Raw genomic sequence first — 20306 nt, 5'->3', positions numbered from 1 at the left:
CCCACATTAACTTCCTTCTTTCACACACCCTTCCAAATTCTGTCATTAATCGGCCAAGCTTCTCTTCTGCGTCCGCAACCAGTACAGTATCATCTGCAAACAACAACTGATTTACCTCCCATTCATGGTCATTCTCGTCTACCAGTTTCAATCCTCATCCCAGCACTCAAGCATTCACCTCTCTCACCACTCCATCAACATACAAGTTAAACAACCACAGCGACATCACACATCCCTGTATCAGTCCCACTCTCACCAGAAACCTATCGCTCACTTAATTTCCTATCCTAACACATGCTTTACTACCTTTGTAGAAACTTTTCACTGCTTGCAACAACCTTCCACAACTCCATATAACCTCATCACATTCCACATAGCATCTCTATCAACTCTTATCATACACTTTCTCCAGATCCATTAACGCAACATACACCACCTTACCTTTTGCTAAATATTTCTCGCATATCTGCCCAAGTGTAAAAATCTGATTCATACAACCCCTACCTCTTCTAAAACCACCCTGTACTTCTTAGATTGTATTCTCTGTTTTATCCTTAAAGCGATTAATCAAAACTCTACCATACACTTTTCCAACTACACTCGACAAACTAATACCCCTTGAATTACAACACTCGGGCACATCTCCCTTATCCTTATATAGTGGTACAATATACGCACAATCTACTGGTACCATTGACAACACAAAACACATTAAACAATCTCATCAACCATTCAAGTACAGTCACACTCACTCCCTTCAACATTTCAGCTCTCACACCATCCATAACGATGCTTTTCCTACTCTCGTTTCATCTAATGCTCTCCTCACTTCATCTCTTGTAATCTCTCTCATTCTCATCTCCCTTCAGCAGCACCTTAACACCTGCAACAGAAATTATATCTGCCTCCCTGTTATCCTCAACATTTAGTAAACTTTCAAAATATTCCGCACAGCTTTTCCTTGCCTCCTCTCCTTTTAACAACCTTACTTTTCCGTCTTTCAGTCTTCAATTCTTGAACCATCCTTCCTTACTCTCTTCATAAGAATGACCCAATCCCTGACCCCACCTCAGGTCAGCTGTCCTTTTTGCCTCACCTTGCACTTTACTTCCACATTTTTCATACTTCTCTACACTATTACTCTGCAGCCATTTTTCAAAAGCCCTCTATTTCTCTTCCACTTTTACCTTCACTCACTGCCCCTCCTCATGCTGCCTCCAACAAACTTCTTGTCACACACATCTCTTGCAATCCCAACAAAATTTTCTTTTTCTTTTACTAACTTCCACTCTTCTAAATTACCAGTTCCTCTTACTTTCACTGCGTAATATTCCATTTTCAACCTTTCTTGATAAATACTTTTTAACACCCCCTCCCGGGTTTTATTAGCTCTTCAACCTTCACTAGCTCCCTTTTACATCCACCTACTCTATTCCCCCACTCTTTTGCTACAGGAAATTTTCCTTCCACCAAAATATGATCAGACATACCGTTAACCATACTCCTAAACACGTGCATGTCTCTCAATCTTACATCCATTCTTTAGTTATCAACACAATCCATTAAGGTCCTTTCTACCACTCTTACCCATGTAAACTTTTTATATTTCTTTTTGAAAAAAAACTAAAACTTATCACCATCTCTTGCTCAACACACATCTCTACCAATCTCTCAACACACTCATTTTCACCTGGTACACCATACTTCCCAATGACCTATCCAGAGCTGACTTTAGCATTTAAGTCACCAATGACAACTACATAATTCCTTCTACACCCATAGTCAATTAATTCCCCTCATCTTCACTTGTCTCACAACCTGGCCCATACGCACTGACAAAAGCCCAACATTACCTACCCACATTAACCTAGATGATATCTCCTTCCATTCCACTACTTTACCTGTCATCCATTCACTCAGCAATAAAGCCAAACCTTCTCTTGCTCTTCCCTTTTCAATCCCAGACACTACCAGATATTTCACCTAACATCACTTCACCTTTCCCTTTTATCTTTGTCTCACTCAAAGCACAGATATCCATCTTTCAATTCCTAAACATACTTCCACGCACATTCAAACTAGTGCGGGGAGCAGCCACTCTCCCCAACCGCCTCCAGCTCTTTGATGTCTCACAGGATTATAATACAGGAGAGGGGGTTCCCAGCCCTCGTACCGTCCCTTTTAGTCGCATCTTACGACATGCAGGGGTACGTTGGCGCTTTTCTATTTGTTTTTATGCCTCCGCAGCCACAGGGGAAAAAAAAAAATCCTTTGACCGGAGGTCTACATCAGGTTTATATAGGGTAGTAATCCCAAGGCTTAATATTAATCATCAAGAGGAGATAGAATTTGAAAAAACACATTTTCAGGATAAATCGCCCTGGCGTCACAAAACAATGTCAGAAGCAAAAAACCCTATGCAGTTTGATGTCCTAAGTCACCTCATTAGGTGGCATGAATATCAAATCAAAGTCCTGTCCTTAAAAAAGGCCATTAGATGGCCGGCCCCTTAATGCCTTAAGAAATCAATCCTTTGGGGGAGGACCCCAAAAGTGCCAAGGATGGCCACAGCTTACAAACAACATCAATAGGGTACATCTCACGGGAAGGAGCAGGAGACTAAACGAGCAGAGTAAAGAGAAGGGGGATCCTGCAAGAAGAAAGTCTAGGTTTCTTAGCCTCTGAGGCACAGCTCATGGGTGAAGAATAGATTTTCAACTTTTACCTCCTGCACGACAGGCAAATCTGAAGGTATACCTCTAAGGAAGAGCGGAATTTTCCTGGAAAAAGCCGCATGCTGGTTTCTTGCAAAACAGTGGTCAATACTGAAATGAGAAAAAGAAAAGGGAGAGGCAACAAAGTATGGCCACTCTCTAAAATGGCCAAATCAAAAGTGGTCGAGTTAGTTCTGAATCTATGTAAAGAACAAGGTTTTGTATTTTGTGTTGATATGGCTAGTTTTTAGTTACTATCACCAATTGCTCCACAATGAAATGTCAAACATAATTTAGTTTCACATTTGCAGAGCTTCATAGGGGTAAAAAAAATATAAATTCAGGAATGCCCACTTTTGTAAATGTATAAAATACTATAATACAACAAATATAATATATACATATTACTACTGTTCCATCACCTTGAATTATCAAATAGTTTTCCCAATTAAAATATTGGCTAACAATAATGCAGTGACGGCCCTAAAGGTAACATGTCAAACAACCCTTTACCATGTCTAATGCTTCTGTTATTTCAATTTTACATTAACCTGGTACAATGCTCACAGCAAAAGGTTACCTCTACAATAAAAAATCAAACACAGAGTTCTTAATAAAGTTTATTTAGTCCTCAATCTTGGTGGTCCTGGTGTAGACAACCTGTGCATGATGCTTTACAACTTGTCTGATGAGGCCTAAAGGAACAGAAAGTTTTGTTAACATGAAAATGCAAGCAATAGATTCACTTCTTAAAATAATTGATATTCTCTACGTAATGTGGACTCCATCTAACCAATCGGGAATTATATTTATTTTGATTTGACTGCACCACCACATAGTCTTGGAAATATCCATCCAAGCAAAAAGAAATCAATACACAATTATTAGAAAACTATCAACAAACAAATATTTGACCAGATAAGAATTTGTTATTACCTGCTGTACGTCATATTTGTACACTTACCTTTACTATGCAATTCTTCAAGAGCTCTTTTAGCTAGTGAACCAGTGATTTTAAGCCTTTCAGAAACTACGGAGGGGGTGATTAACTTGTAAATGGGGACTTCTTTCAAGAATTTGTCATAAGTGCCTTTGTCAAACAACACCAAGTTATTCAACTTGTCACGAACCTGAAAGAATATCATGTATTAGCGCATGGCATATGCATTTCCTAAGGAACCATTATTATTATTCATCAAGGAAAAAATTAAATATGTAATTAGGCAAATAATCAAGGCATGGTTTAAGTACAGTACATCATTCAATAAAAGACAAGTTGCTTAAATTATCAAGAGTCGATTAAAACTTACTTTTCCCTTGGACCACTTCTTCTTCTTGGCCTTGCCACCACCTCCTCCTTCCTTCTTTTTGGCAGGTTGTTTTGAGGGTTGCTTTCCCTTGTTATCCTTCTTGGGAGGCTATTGAAGAAAAATGTCATTGAGTAAAATGTGATCTAATTAAAATTTACAAGTATAATTTTAAACCATAATCATCACACTATAATTCCATGTTTTCCACTTTCATAATTACCCAACCACCCCTCGATAATTTATCTAAACTACTGTACTAAACATCACCAGGTAGTCTCTGCGGTAAGTTGTTTAACTGGCTCATTGCCTCCATTTAAGCAACCTTAACTATAGAAAATGTTCCAGACTTGTGTGCTATAGGTTGTACCTTTAAATAAAATACTTAACCAAATACTGGGCACTCAAAATCTATGCCAATTTTGGGACTTGACAGAAAGACTTTACAATTTTGTTCATTACATTTTTACATGCCACTGCATCGTACAGCTGAATAAGTTTCCATTTCAGGACATCACTGTAAAGTACTCTGTGTAAATAAGATACATTACTGTACACCTAATGCCAAAGTGGAATCTGCAGAAGATTGCAAGTTAACCCCCCCCCCCCACCAAAAATAAAAAAAATAAAAACCTTGCAGGTTGAAGGAGTAAAAATTAAATCACATCACTATTAATGCAAGTAGTCTCCTGCAACTTGACTAAACGATTTCCCAGAAAAAAAAATAAAAAAAAAATTACTATGAAAGAACCTCGTGATGACACACTGGATATACTGAAAGAGGGAATTAGGAGTAAAAAACGAGTTGGTGGCTAACGAAGTGTCAAATTTAAACAGATAAGATTGGCAGGAATCTATAACAAAGTAACATACAAACAGCTTATGGGAAATAGGTCACTGAAGAGTGCCAAATAAACCAAATTCAAAATAAGTGCATGATGTATGGTTAAAAAACTAAGCATTATAAAAACAAAAGCTGAACTATAAACAGACATGAAGATGGCAAGGTGGAATTTTGAGATTCTACTTTGGGTGGGCGAAAAAGGAAAAATTTGCTGCTGAATTAGACAAAATGGTATGGGATTGTATTAAGAATTAGATAGGGAGGGTGTAATGAATTTAGACAGATTGGATAAGATTTAGTGGAAGGAACTGGGTCCACTAAGGTTATTCAGCTCAGTTACATGTGGCCAAGTGGGGAATATTTAGGCCACAGATAAAATTGTAAGGATTACACTTCTTACTTAAAAGTAAGGAGGTCAGTCAGCAAGATGGATAAAGGCAAAGTGGGAGAACATAATGATGGATAAAAGTGAAAGAAGCTAAGGATTGAATTGTATTTCTGAATATTCTATATAAAAGTTTGGTGCTAGGCCCTGAGGTAATGTATATTTCAACAACAGCATGCAACTATGACCAATTGTCATAAACATGCGAAACCTTCTGTTTACGTTCACACTGACATTACTGGCATTATTACGGAAAAAAGTTTGTAAGCCAAACATTGGAATTTGTGGCTTCTCTACCCATTGGTCATTCCAGTGCTATTTCTACCCTTAACCATGGAAACATGATACTCTGACTAAAAAGGTAAGACAATAATAGCATCATAAGGCAGCTTCATGCTAAAACATCACATAACCTAACCAACGGTTCTCCACCTAACCTAACCTAGAGGCCGTATCCTTAGACCGCCGTACTCTCATCTTACCATGTCCCAACGAACTACATTCACCCCACTTTGTGTTCTTAGGTTCTACCATTATCTTCTGTAAATGGTTAGTTTTCATTTAATCCCACCAAAGCCATGACTCCCACCTAGGGAAACCCTTTACTGTTGGGTTTTGTATATTAATGTTAATTGATTGATAACTTTGTGAATGATAATTTCACAAAGCAAGAAAACCTTCAGAAAAAAAGTACATACTAAATGTCAGAGGCATTCAGACATCTTGGAGGTTTCTCATTATGCAACCAATTAATTTTCTTACATGATGTTTAATAATAAATTATAGTATTTCAGGGCCTTCGTATATAAGTAGCAGTTCCTCAAGCGTGTATAAAATATGGACACCAACTGAAGTAACTCCCTCCCCCCACACCCTACAAGCTGTGTCCTTACCTACTTACATAATGGAGGGGGGGGGTTTACAAAATGCTTTCAGATGGTAATCTGAAAACATCTGGGGTACCGATAAATATTTTCCTTATCACTCCCCGGTCCCGGAGACGCAGGCATGCAGCGTCAGTTTGTTTGTCGGTGGCTTTACTCGTCAAATGATCTGTTACTATACCATCGATAATTGTATGTTAAAACTGACATCTATTGGTAATCTCAGTCCAAGTCTACTTGAAATGGGTAGCAGAATGAATGTATATAGAAAGCATTTTTCAAGTTGCAATAACATTGTAGAAACCGGCCAAAGATTTTTAGTAGATATGCATATATTCATTATGAAAATCATGAACATAAGGGCAGTCACGCAGTTCTCCTCTTGTACAATAATTAAGACGTTCTTGAAATGGGGGAAAGCAAAACATTTGAATATATGTTGGGAAAAAAAAAAAAAAAAAAAAAAAAAAAAATGACATGGAAAAAAAAAAGAAAAAAAAAAAAAAAAAAAAAAAAAAAAAAGGCTTGGTTTCCTCACTAAACAACCTGGAACTGATAGTCAACCTAACAGAAGTTTGTTATGCCAATGTACATTTGATATATATTCAATATAGAGTATATACAAAATAAAAGGTGTACGTGTTACTTGTGAGTCGTCTTCAAGGGCTGACTCCGCTGCTGCTGCAGCGATCCGTTGGGCCTCCCTCATTCATATTACTCGTGTCCATAAAATATACAATTCACAAATAGTGACACTTTTGAGTAACATTTTCAGTTTAGTATACATTTTGAATATACAGTATATCAAACGCATGCTGTCATCAAAACTTTGTTAGGTTGTATTTAGTGAGGAAACCAGGCTGGATTTTCTTTTTTTAATAAACCCCCCCGACCACCCCTCCTCAACATATCCTGCCATTATTTGCTTTCCTCCATTTAAAGAACCTCATAATTACTGTACATGAAGGAGAGAGCTACACACACACAATAAAAAAGCATTAATTTCCCTGGTTTTAATGAATTCACAGATCATACTCAAAATACAATATACAGTATGACATACTTAATCCGAGTACAATAAGTGTTCCGAAATGGATCTGACTCGTTAACATTCTTCTCTCCCCCTTTATACGCCATCTATTCTTTCCTTAAACGCTATAACACACCTGTACTTTACTCTTCAATTCCAAGATCAATAGGAGCATAGAGTTGCCTTTTCACCTGATTACTAAATGCCTCATATGTCTCCGACTTTTATTATGCATCTAGAAAAAAACTGTCACGCAAAAATAGCTGAATGGGGAGCCTTTGTAGGGTGACGGCCAGATCCCGTAGAAAACGGGAATATTCTGAACTGTGGCCGTCGTTCTAAAAACGATTTTGGCGGGAGAAAATAACTTAAAAAACCCACCTAACCTATGCTAAAAGCCGTATCCTTACCCTTACACAAGTTTCCTTACCTACGAGTACGACGGGAGAAGCTAACTTAAATAACCCACCTAACCTATGCTAAAAGACGTGTCCTTACCCAGGGGGGCTGCGCCCCAAACCCCCCCTTACACATATTTAAGCTCCGTAGACCATTTCCAAACGTTTTTATTCTATACAAGATAACAGTCGGAGCGATAATAAGCAAATTAGGACGCTTGGCCGTAGCGCTACAAACTACCCGCATTTGTATATAAGCACACTGTTCCTCCTGCCTGCATAATGGGATTTTTCTTCCCCTTATTCTATTTTATCATAAGATGTGGCGCTGTACAACAAAAACTCAATTATTCTGCAATAATACTAAATGAACACCACTTAACCTAACCTACTTGCATAAAAGGGGGTTAACACCTATATGCGGCCTCAACCAATTTACCCTACCGTATTCTTAGCCGGCGGTCACCATATACACGGGCGGCCAGTATCATACATATACCCAAGTAATTTCAGGTTTCCAATAAGGGAAAATTAGTATCAAATTTGGGGTGCATGTATGATAGTGGCCACCTGTATTATTATGGCTAACTTAGAAAACGGCAGTGTGAGGGGGGGTCGCAGGGGGGAGTACACACACCCGTTTGATAAGTAAGGAGGAGAGGACTTGTAGGTTAGGTTAAAGAGGGGGGGGGGGGGGAGTTTAGGCAAGTTCATGACCACTCTTAATCAACGCGTGAGGAACTGGTTATCACTGTTGTAGCTTTCTTATAGGATACAGTTGAACGTTACCACTTAAAACCTTGAAATGAAAAATCAAATGTTGAAAAACGTTTAGCATGTGTAATTTTGACCAAATATCAAAAGACTACGGCAAGTCACATAGTAACTCATGGTAAGGTAGGTTGCAACTACACTTACCGTAGCCGAGCTGAACCGGTAGCTTAAAATATGCAGGGAATCTATTCCATAGTTAGACGCACTTGAGAAAACGCTAACCGTCTATTTTAACAACAACTGAGCCACGCAATTTAACAATAATCTAATTGAGAGGCTCCAACCCTTGACAATAGACTCGATACGGGATCACACGTGCAAGGTAAGAGTATACTTAAAATGAACATTTTCATTGAAAATCATGTAAATTGGTGGTTAAAATTCAACAGCATTAAAAACAATTGGTTAACATCGAAACTGTTACTCTAAATTATTAATAAAACGCCGATTGAAGAATTTAAATCAATGAAATAAGCAGGATAGAACCTCACCATCTTTCCTCAGTTTGTTGTGGTGATGAAGGGACGGAGCTTCGAGATTCCTGATTGGCTAGAGTTCGGGGCAGAGTTGCCAGATTATTTCACTGGATTATCGTACATGGGCCTTAAAATTGTTGTTTTTCAATCAAAATTATTGCACACGGTTTCAATATAATAATTAAGGAGTTAAATGATTGACTTATTTCAAAATATTTTAGTATAATTTTTCAATTGAACACACACACACATATGTATATACCTAAGGTATCTATCATACATTGTACCAGAGTTAAAATAATCGCACATGTATAGTAATTATCGTACAAAAGCACCCCTGGTTCGGGGTGACTTTAGTTTCTGATTGGTTGCTCAGGAGAACTAACACATTGGTTCTTTATACAAATTAGATTTACTTGGTGATTATTTCCGATAAAACATAATATGAAATTTTATTCTTCTTGAAATATTAGGTATATGATAAAAATTAAAAATACCTAAAAATCTACAAGTGGATCGAAAAAAATTATATAATTAACATTATTTAGGCAGTATTGTTACTTTTAATATTCCGATTCATTATTTTCTGAAACGGATTTATTAGACATTCAATAATTTAAGATTTCTCAAACTAGCTTAATGTAATTTATTTACTTATATGGAATGTTACCCTCAACAATAACTACAATAGATATTAAATGCAATGAAAAACTATACAGTAATACTGACCAAACTTCAGTCAAAATTGCCCCAAAATGAGGTGTACAAATAGATTGATTTACCTGTGATTCAGTCGTCTTATGGGAAACAAAAGTAAATATCCTAGTATCAAGTGAGAGGAAAGACTAAAATGCAAATGAGCCAAAAAAGTTTTGAATATAGAAATTGGTATAAAAAGAAAAGTTTAATTAAACGAGATATTCTGAGCAATAAGACTGCCAAATGAGAGACATCTTAAATCCAAAATACTAATAAGCTAAAGGCAGAATTTTATCAAATTACGGAATTTATATTTAAATATGCCTTCAGCAGAAAATTATTAAACGATGGAATAATTGGGAAAGGGTATTGGGAGTGTTGTGTGATCGAAGGATAAACTTAAAGGGAAAGGTACATAAAACTGTAGTGAGACCTTCCATGACATATGGTGCACAGACCTGGCCCATGAAAAAGATCTTTGAGAAGAATATTAATGTTGCAGAGATGAGAATGCTAAGATGGATGGCTGGGATCACGAGACTGGATAAGGTTAGGAATGACTTGGTAAGGGGATCAACAAAGGTTACAGAGGTGTCAAAGAAAATCCAAGAAAAGAGACTACACTGGTTTGGGCACGTAATGAGAAGAGACCAGGACTCGGGTGTGTGTTGGGAGGAGGATGCTGGATATGGATGTTCCAGGTAGGAGGAGGAGGGGGAGACCAAAGAGAAGGTGGATGGAGTGTGGAACAGCAGATATGGAGGAGAAAGATCTCACAATAGAGGACATCTGAGATAGAGGAACTTGGAAACGGCTCTCTAGAAATAGCGGGAAAAGCTTTAGTCGAAGAAAGAAAATGATTAAAAGATAAGTAAAATCAATATTAATTCTGGATTATACTGATGATTATTAGAGAGAATACAGTAGAAGTAATTATGTAGTATTATGACGATCATCATTAAAAATAAAAAAACGTGCGCATGGATAAGAGCTTAAAAGACATTTGGGCACATAGAGAATTAAGATGAAGAAACAGTCTCAATAAAATTGAGTTAAACAAACACATACAGAAGGAATCATTACAGTTTCTTTATTGAATTAAAGAGAAGTAGTTCGCCACTTTAAAAGTGACTATTATTATTATTATTATTATTATTATTATTATTATTATTATTATTATTATTATTATTATTATTATTATTATTATTATTATTATTATTATTATTATTGTTGTTGTTGTTGTTGTTAGCTAAGTTAACCCTAGTTTGAAAATTAAGATACCACAAGCCGGCGAGCTCCAACCATAGGGAAAATAGCCCAGTGACAGTGAGAGAAGGAAATAGGAAAATAAATAAACTATAGCCCTATATGTGAAGTAATGAATAAAAATATGAAATATCTTAAGATCAGTAGCAACGTTATGATAGATCGATCTGTCATATATAAGTCATGAGTCAACCTGTTCAACATAAAAATATTTGCTGCAAGTTTGAACTTTTGAAGTTCCGCTGATTCAACAGCGACATTTGGAAGATCATTCCACATTTTAGTCACAGTTGGAATAACTACGTATACAAGATGGTACAGTCTGGGAAGATCTGAATGCAAAGGTTATTCAGAATTATATATATATATATATATATATATATATATATATATATATATATATATATATATATATATATATAACATAATAATAATAATAATAATAATAATAATAATAATAATAATAATAATAATAATAATAATAATAATTCTATATTCTTTTACGTTCCTTTACGCTATTTATTTTCTTTAGGTTCATATATATATATATATATATATATATATATATATATATATATATATATATATATATATATATATATATATATATATAATATATATATATATATATATATATATATATATATATATATATATATATATATATATATATATATATATATATATATATATATGTGTGTGTGTGTGTGTGTGTGTGTGTGTGTGTGTGTGTATAAAACAACTTGGACTATTACATATTGGTCATTCTTCAGGTATTAACAATGACCCTAGGCTTAGAGCATGTATTCTGTATTTAATGTTTTTTTTTTTTCTTATTATCATTTCCATTCCCTTCTCGAGAAAGTCAGTTATATGGTAAATTTACTAATGCATTTCCATTTAATTACTTTAATCTTGTTTCTTAAGGTATCATACTTGTTCCAAGAGTTTTCAACTGGCTTAATAATCATGTCAAATTGATTGCTATGTTCAATATATCGTAGAATTAGTTTCATTCGCTTTTCAATAAGTAACAGTTGTGTATCTTCACCCACATTTGTTTGTACTGAATTAGGGAATTTAGGCCATATGGCTCAGTGTTGGGGCCAGAGAGGCCATTCATAATACTTTGCCTGTTCGTAATCATAGATATGCAGTAATAATTCTATTGGTCATGCCTCCTCAATCATGAGGCTCATTACTAGACCTACCCAGTACTATAAAAGTTTTATTCCAGATGTGACTATCAAGTTGTAGAATCCTCCACCTAATCAGGTACTTGATTCAGTAAAACTTCAAAAGTTCAAACTTGCAGCAAATGTTCTATGTAGAACAAACAGACGTAAGTCTCTTTATATAGGTTATCTATGGAAGATCTATTTTTACTGTTGTTACTGTTCTTGAAATATTTTATTTCAATTGTTCATTATCTCTCATTTAGTTTATTTTCTGTTCTCACTGGGCTATTTTCCCCTGTTAGAGCCTTTGGGCTTATAGTATCCTGCTTTTCCAACCAGGGTTGTAGCTTAGCTAATAATAATAATAATAATAATAATAATAATAATAATAATAATAATAATAATAATAATAATATTGAGGTGCAACTGCGAAGAAATTTTATGTAAAAGTTTATAGGTTTGGAAAAAAAATACGCTGCTTCTGTTTAGCATGATTATTAACCATAAGATTCTAAATTTTTTATTACCCCATTATGGGCATTAGTGGGTTGGCCAGAGCACCAGCCACCCATTGAGAAACTACCACTAAAGAGTTAGGGGTCCTTTGACTGAGAAAACCGTACTAAATTGGATCCGTCTCTCTGGCTACGGTTCATTTTCCCTTTCTCTTCACATACACCAAATAGTCTGGCCTATTATTTACATATTCTCCTCTGACCTCATACGCCTGAGATTACCAAACAATTCTTTTCTCTCAATGGTTAGCTATTATCTAGTAATTGGTCAATGGAAACTTTCCTCTTGGTAAGCGTAGAAGAAACTCTTCAGCTATGGTAAGCAGCTCTTCTAGGACACCCCAAAATCAAACCATTGTTCTCTAGTCTTGGGTAGTGCCATAGCCTCTGTACCATGGTCTTCCACTGTCTTGGGTTAGAGTTCTCTTACTTGAGGGTACACTCAGGCACACTGTTCTATCTAGTTTCCCTTCCTCTTGTTTTGTTAGTTTTTATAGTTTAGGCTATATAGGAAATATTTATTCTAATGTTGTTACTTTTCTTAAAATATTTTATTTTTCCTTATTCCCTTTCCTCACTGGCCTATTTTCCCTGTTGGGGCAACTGGGCTTATAGCATCCTGCTTTTCCAACTAGGGTTGTAGCTTATCATTTAATAATAATAATAATAATAATAATAATAATAATAATAATAGGGTTGTAGCCTAGCAAGTAGCCTAATAATAATAATAATAATTTCTTTTCCACAACACACTAGGCTGATTTCCGTTATGGGTCTTTGACCTTGTAACGTTTTTATTTTCTAATTAGGAATGTAGATTCACTATACAGTAGTAGGCTAGTATTAATGATAATAATTAAATTATCTATACTTACCTGGATGTGGTATGAAAAATCTTAAGACTCAGATATTCATCACTAAAGGATATTTAATGAATACATCTGATTATACTTGTATGATTTTGGATTGTATTTACGAATTTGCCCTGCAGACCAGGCACTGGGCCTAGGAGGCTATTCGACACCCATGTCCAACCACAGGAAAACCTCACAGTTGTAGAACTCGAACCACATTCAGAGGTGGAGGTCTCGCTTCCGACCGAGGACAGGTAAGTTCATAAGTCTGTATGAATAATTAAAGTTCTAGCGATGAGATGTACATTCCTTTCAGTTTGAAGGCAAGGCTCAAGGCTGAGCGATAGCCTTTCACTGCCGAAACTAAAAGGCACCTTTCCCCCCGCAAATACCCAAGGTATTCCGCTATTGCTGTAATGGTGGCATCAAGTAGAGAGTACCCCTTCCATGACACCAACCACAGAAGACGTTCCACTTTCCCTGATAGATTGCTGCTGAGGATTTCTGCAGATAACCAGACATCCCCTTTGCAACTTGTTGCGAAAATCCTCTCTTGAGTGAGGAAATGTTGGGTAGTTTCCAGGCATGCATTCGTAGCGAAGCTATGGCCTTGTGGTAGATGTTGACATGTGGTTTTCTGAGTAGATCGTGTCATGGAGGGAGTTCTCTTGGAGGCTCTGTCAGGAGATGTAGAAGGTCCGGAAACCATTCCACATGATGCTATAGCAGAGCTATAAGAGTCATTGAGAGGTTGACCGATGTTCTGGCCTTGTTGAGTACCCTTCTCATCAGACAGAACAATGGAAAGGCGTAAACGTCGATGTTGTCCCACCATTATTGGAATGCAATTTGCCAACCTTAAGGTCTGGGACTGGGGAACAGCGGGAGCCTGAAGTTCAGGGCCGTTGCAAACAGATTCATGGGCGAAGAACCCCACAAAGTCAGGACTTTGTTGGCTACTATATGATCCAAAGACCATTTGGTACCCCTTATCTCAGATGCTCTGCTCAGAGTGTTGACGAGCACATCCTCTTGCCTGGAATGAAGCAGGCTGATAGCGGTACCGATTGGATTTCGGCCCATCTCAGTATTTATACTGCTCTATTGCTAGATAGGATAGGGGCTGCGAACAAGTACTTCCTTGTTTGTTGATGTGAGCCACTACTGTGGTGTTGTCGCTCATCACTACCACTGAGTAGCCCACAAGGAACTGATGGGACTGTTGAAGGGCCAGTAAGACTGCATCCATCTCTAAGAGATATATGTGAAGGTACTTTTCGGATCCTGACCAGAGGCGTGAGGTCGTGTGGTGCAGTATGTTGGTCTCCCCACCCTTCTTTTGATGTGTCGTAAAACAGCATCAACTCCAGGGGGAGGACGAGAAGATCTACACCCCTCCGCAGATTCTCGTCTGCCACCTACCACTTGAAGTCCGTCCGTTCCTCTGATCCCATGGGTACCAGAATGTCCCGGCAATCAAAGGGCTGATTATAATTGGACTCAAGCCGCACAAGAGAGATTCAATCCTGAGGCAGCCATTGGGAACTAGACAGGCCAGGGGTGATGGAAGTCCGAGGAGACATAGCCATTTCTGGGCTGGGAGTTCTTCTCGTCTTGAGAAATAGTCTTGCGACCTTTCTCAGCCTCGTTATCCTGTCCTCTGATGAGAAGGTTTTGTCGAGATTGGTGTCTAAAATCATTCCTAGGTATACCAGTCTCTGAGTTGGAAGCAGGAAAGACCTCTCGAGGTTTACCATGATCCTCAGATCTTAGCAAAACCTCAGAAGTTTGTCTCGGTGCTGAAGAAGGGTTGCCACCAAGTCTGTTAGGATCAGCCAGTCGTCCAGATAACTGAGGAGACGGATGCTGATCCTGTGAGCCCAGGATGATACAAGGGTGAACACTCTGGTGAAGACTTGGGGTGCTGTGGAAAGACCGAAGCACGGTACATGTACCCTGAAATGGTATTTCCTGTTGTCTAGACTAAATCTCCGATACTTCCTTGAAGATGGATAGTTTGGAATCTGTAAGTATGCATCCTTTATGTACAGTGTGCATATGAAGACCTTGTGGTCTTACTGCTTGTATAACCTCCAACATGGTGTGAACTTCAGTCCAAAGAGCTTGATGACGCTGGGGTCTTGACCTGTGGAGGGAGAGATGAGTGAACAGGGCGCGATACCCTGCGTAAGGACTCAGCCTTAACTGATGAAGAGGTGGGTAAGGCAACGCTTGACCTTACCTAGTACATCCTGACGGGGTTGATAATATTCCTTAGAACAGCGTTGTTCTGGCGACCGTTGACGATGGTCAAGGCTGGTTATCATGGCCGCTGTGCAGTCGGAGAGTTTGGTAGTAGTCACCTATTGATAAGCTGCTGATGGGGACTGCCGATCGTTTAATGGATTGGCATGATGGCGAGCAGCGAGGAGGGCGTCGTTTGCCTTCCGATCTTCTGGGGAACAACGGGCAGAGGGTGAGTAGTGAATGGTTGAAGGCTGCTGGTGGAATGCTGAGCGGCGAACTGCCGGTGAACGGCGGGCTGTCAGTGATCGACAAACTGTGAGCCTGAGATGGTGACTGACGACCAGACGAAGGCTGTCTGGTCAGTCGGTGAGCAGTGATCTGCCGTTGATCGGTGGGTTGACTCAACGATCAGCAAGTTGGCGATCGAAGAGCCGAAGGTGGATGGCGAACTGCTAGATAAGTCCGCGAGTGGATAACCATTGTTGAATGGTGAACGGCCATTTGCTGAAGGGTCATTGAAGAATGAGTGACCGGGTGGTTGGAACTAGCTGGAGAGTCACTAACTGGAGTTCGTTGACCAGCAGGTGGCAAGGAGAGTTGGTCTGACGATGGCCATGAGGGTAGTGAATGACAAGACCGAGGAAAGTCTGAGGTCACAGGTGAAAGGTGATCAGCGGGATGCCTACTGGCGATTGGAGATTGGCGAGCTGGAGATCGACAATTGGCGAAAGCATGAGCAGACAATCAGTGATCAGCGATCGTTGAGTTTGCAACTGTTGAGCTGGCAAGGTAGGTTGACAACCGTTGGGCGGGAAAGGTAGGGTGCCGATCAATGAGCTGGCGATAGGTTTGCTGACGATCAGAGCACCACCAAATAGGCAAGCTGGCAGATGATCAGATAAGTTGAAGGAGCAGCAGTATGGTTCAACGACCGACTAGTTGGTGATCGGCAAGCTAGAGATTGCAGATCAGCACTCTGAGCTCTGAGGGGACGCTCGGAGTACTGATGATCGACAATCGATGGTTAGAGTAAAGTTTGACAATTGGAGTGTTGAGCTAACGATCAGTGAACGGCAATTAGAGCACTGGTGATCGGCGAGTTAGCAACACAGTAGCCAACTATTGGGGATTATTGATCGGCGAGCTAGCGATCAGCAAGCTGACGATCAGATATCAGCAAGCGGGGAATCAGCAGTCAGCAAGGCTGGAGCTAGACGATCGGAAAAAGATGAGCTAGCAATAGGAGAATCGGCGAGCTAGTGATCAGCAGGCTGACGACTGGCTATCAGTGAAAGACGAGCTAGCAATCGGCGATCAGCACGGTAGTGATCGGTGGTCAGTGAACTAGCGATCAGCAAGACTGGAGGTCAAAGATCGGAGAAAGATGAGCTAGCAATCAGTGATTGTCGATCTAGGGATTGGCAGTCAGTGAGCTTCCAAGCTTATGACCAGCAAGTGTTAAGCTAAGGATCGGCAAGACTGGAGCTAGCAGAAAAACTAATTGCAGTAGGTCAAACAGCTGGTTTGCGAACAGCCGAACATCCTCAGGAGAGCCTCATGAAAGAGACCTCGACGGTGTGTCATGAACCGGGGTTCTATGACGAGCATTGAGCTAGCGATTGGCAATCGGCAAGAGTTTGGCGAACTGATGATCAGCAAGTACACGATTGCTATCGGCGCGATTATCATTATTACTAGCCAAGCTACAACCCTAGTTGGAAAAGCAAGATGCTTTAAGGCCAAGGGCTCCAATGTCACGTACACCCTGTGTGTGGTCACGTGAAGGCCCCCTGGTCACCAGCTCGCTTGAGGGGAATGCAATTTATCAGCATCCACCGGAGAAGAGGTCGTCTCCATGCCAAATTGCCAACGAATGGTTTTCTGCCTCCCACCTTATCTTGCAGATTTTGTTGGGGGGTCTTGAGGCGGAGCTTGACGGACAACGGCCAGGAGGGCTTAGGCCTGCTGGACGTAACTGGATTACTGTGACGAAGATGAAATTGATTGGTTTTTCCCTCTGACGTCATGAGGTCACACCCTACGGTGTCGGAGACGCCTTACGATACCCGCCGGACATGCATCAGTCTGGCCTAAACCAGCAGTAGAAGCAGCTGCCAAAATATTTGTTCCTTTGCTGGTCACACCAAAACCCTCATTTTTAGACTTAGAAACAATTTTGAACCGTTTGGACTTAGAAATTTTCGAGTGGAAATTGAATTAATTTAAATGTTAAGTCTTCGTCCCCTGACCGTTGTTCAAGTTAACAATAAATAGTACTATGCTACCATGATATGAAGAGCACGTATTTTATTAAAAGAAACATTGCAAGATTGAAATTATTAGACTTACTAAAAGTGCTCAGACCTTTGTATGATTATTTTTGAAAATATATTGCTCAATACAAATTAAACTTTGTGTATCCCGCATCTTGAATATTAATTTTTAAATTAATTGTCAGTGTCGTGACACCAATAAAGAAAAATAACCCAGTGAGGAAAGGAAATAAGGAAATAAATAAATCATGAGAACAAGTTAACAATAAATCTTTCTAAAACAGTAACAACGTCAAAACAGATATGTCCTATATAAACTATTAACAGCGTCAAAAACAAACTATAAAAAGACTCATGTCAGCCTGGTCAACATAAAAACATTTGCTCCAACTTTGAACTTTTGAAGTTCTACTGATTCAACTACCCGATTAGGAAGATCATTCCACAACTTGGTAACAGCTGGAATAAAACTTCTAGAATACTGTGTAGTATTGAGCCTCATGATGGAGAAGGCCTGGCTATTAGAATTAACTGCCTGCCTAGTATTATGAACAGAATAGAATTGTCCAGGGACTAGAGAAAAATGAGCTGCAATAGGTCACAACAGCTGGTCAGCGAACAGCCGAATGATGATCTGGAGACGGGATGTGCCCTTTGGAAGGGCGAGCATTCCCCGGAAGAGCCTTGCGAACGACACCTCAATGGTGCGTCACGAATTGGAGTTCGTTGACGAGCAGGCAAAAGTCCGGAACCAGCAGAATCAGGAAGAGAAGAATCCTCTGAAGAATAAAGCTGCAATGATGAGGCTGAAGAGCCGAAAAGGCGTCTTTCCGCCAAAGGCAAAGGAGCACCTCTAAGGCAAAGAACGGTGGGTCAAAGACCACAGTGACAAACCCCCAAAAGGGCAGGAGAATCAGCAGCAGGAGCCCTCCAAAGAGGAGTCTCTATGAGTGGCCTCTCTCGCGAATGAGAAGTGAACGTTCACAGGAGAGACTTGCCTCAGACTTTGCTCCGCCCTCGAAGGAAGAGTCGACTCAGTAAGGAGGTGGAGCATAGTCTTAGGTAAAGAAACAGCAACAGCAATATGCGCCGATGTGATGAAGATGATGAAGGGAAGTTCTCCCTCAGAAGGGAGGACAACCCAACACCTGGAGAGGATAACTCTCCCTCGGAAGGGAAGTACAGTAGTCAATCCCCTGGAGGCAAACCTCCAGGCAGCGCTTTTTGCTTCCCATCAACAAGCCTTGTTCAAGTTGAAGATCAGCATCGAGCGCTACATAAGAAAACTTATCCGGTGCTAGTTCCTCAAAGACAGTGTGCTCATCAAGAACTGCCACAGGCACAGGACAGGAAAGTGATGGCACAATGACAGCAGATTCCCTAGGCACGAATGGCACTGCTCTTCTACGTCGGCTATCTTAGTTGAACGCAGAAGAACAGCATCACCAAGGAAAAATAAAACAAATTATGTAACAAAAACTTCCTCAGGAGGAGCACCTGGTCTGCAGACAGGAAAGGTGTCCACCGATAGAACAGACACAATATGACTGCTCACTCCCTTCCCAGCTGCCACCGAGAAGGAGAGCGGTAGTGTAAAAATTATAACAAAACAAGAATTACAAGAAATTAATTCAGCTAAGAATATTCACAAATCAGGAGAACCACTCGACCCTCCAGTGGGAAGGGGGTTCCCCATGGAGATGAAGCTGAAAAGTTGAATTACAAACAATTTTAATTTCACTTAATGAAGAAACCATTTGGAAGCGCAACCTTACCCGCAAAAGGGAAAGGTGCTCCCCCCGCAGAGTATACTGCCAGCCGCCCATGAAAAGCGAGGGGCGATGATCTTGAAAAAGAGCAAGATCAAAGTCAAGCTCTGAGAAGGCCGTACTCCCTTCCTCCAGCAGATTCCACGTACAGGGGAAGGCGACAACAACAGCTGAACGGAGGAGTATCGAAACAATGACTATTCCCCTGCAGTGGCGACCGAGTCATGGTGAAGGCTATCCGCCAATAGGATTACATATGTCCAAGGGGGAAAGGTCGGTAGGGAAGGTTCTCCACCCTTGAGAACCTGCTGTACTGCGCTATCACACAAACAGCAATATACACTGTAAGGAAAGCTACAACATATATATAAAAACATTAAGAATGTTTCCATATATATAGAAGAGAAAACCATGTTAAAAAAAATAGGCGAGGAGGAAAAGCGACAACAACCGCTAACCCTCCGAGCCAAAAGTAACGCGAAGCAGAGGCACAGGTGTGTGAGTGAAGGTGGTAGTTAGGTACCACCCCACCCCCAGCTAGCTAGCGGAATGGGGAGTTAACCCTCGCTAAATTTTAATGGCTCGTCCTTTCAGCTTTGCCTTAAGTAATACCTCTTTAAATAGCATAGGTTTGTATTCCAGTCATGGAACAATTATATTTTCACCAATGACGTAACAACAGGATGGGACAAG

The 20306-nt window shown here is 39.6% G+C and overlaps 1 protein-coding gene across 1 annotated transcript; it reads right to left on the bottom strand.

Moving 5' to 3' along the window:
• Window positions 1-3321: 3321 nt before the first annotated feature.
• Window positions 3322-8945, bottom strand: RpS25 (ribosomal protein S25). The gene is made up of 4 exons (XM_068377877.1): window positions 8828-8945; window positions 4025-4132; window positions 3679-3844; window positions 3322-3409 (listed from the first exon to the last, which is right to left on the bottom strand). The coding sequence occupies exons 1-4, from the start codon at window positions 8828-8830 to the stop codon at window positions 3339-3341; spliced, it is 348 nt and encodes a 115-aa protein (XP_068233978.1). The 5' UTR covers window positions 8831-8945; the 3' UTR covers window positions 3322-3338.
• Between the last annotated feature and the right edge of the window lie 11361 nt (window positions 8946-20306).

The sequence above is a fragment of the Palaemon carinicauda genome, chromosome 8 (genome assembly GCF_036898095.1).
Source record: "Palaemon carinicauda isolate YSFRI2023 chromosome 8, ASM3689809v2, whole genome shotgun sequence".
In the NCBI taxonomy this organism is placed as follows: Eukaryota; Metazoa; Arthropoda; class Malacostraca; order Decapoda; family Palaemonidae; genus Palaemon; species Palaemon carinicauda.
This window is presented reverse-complemented; position numbering and strand designations above follow the sequence as displayed.

Bases quoted from the DNA above. Each gene is read 5' to 3' on its own strand.
- RpS25 (XM_068377877.1), bottom strand. The intron at 3,845-4,024 runs GTAAGTTTTAAT...ATATTCTTTCAG, and splicing joins AGAAGTGGTCCAAGGGAAAA to GTTCGTGACAAGTTGAATAA. The intron at 3,410-3,678 runs GTAAGTGTACAA...CTGTTCCTTTAG, and splicing joins TGAAGAATTGCATAGTAAAG to GCCTCATCAGACAAGTTGTA.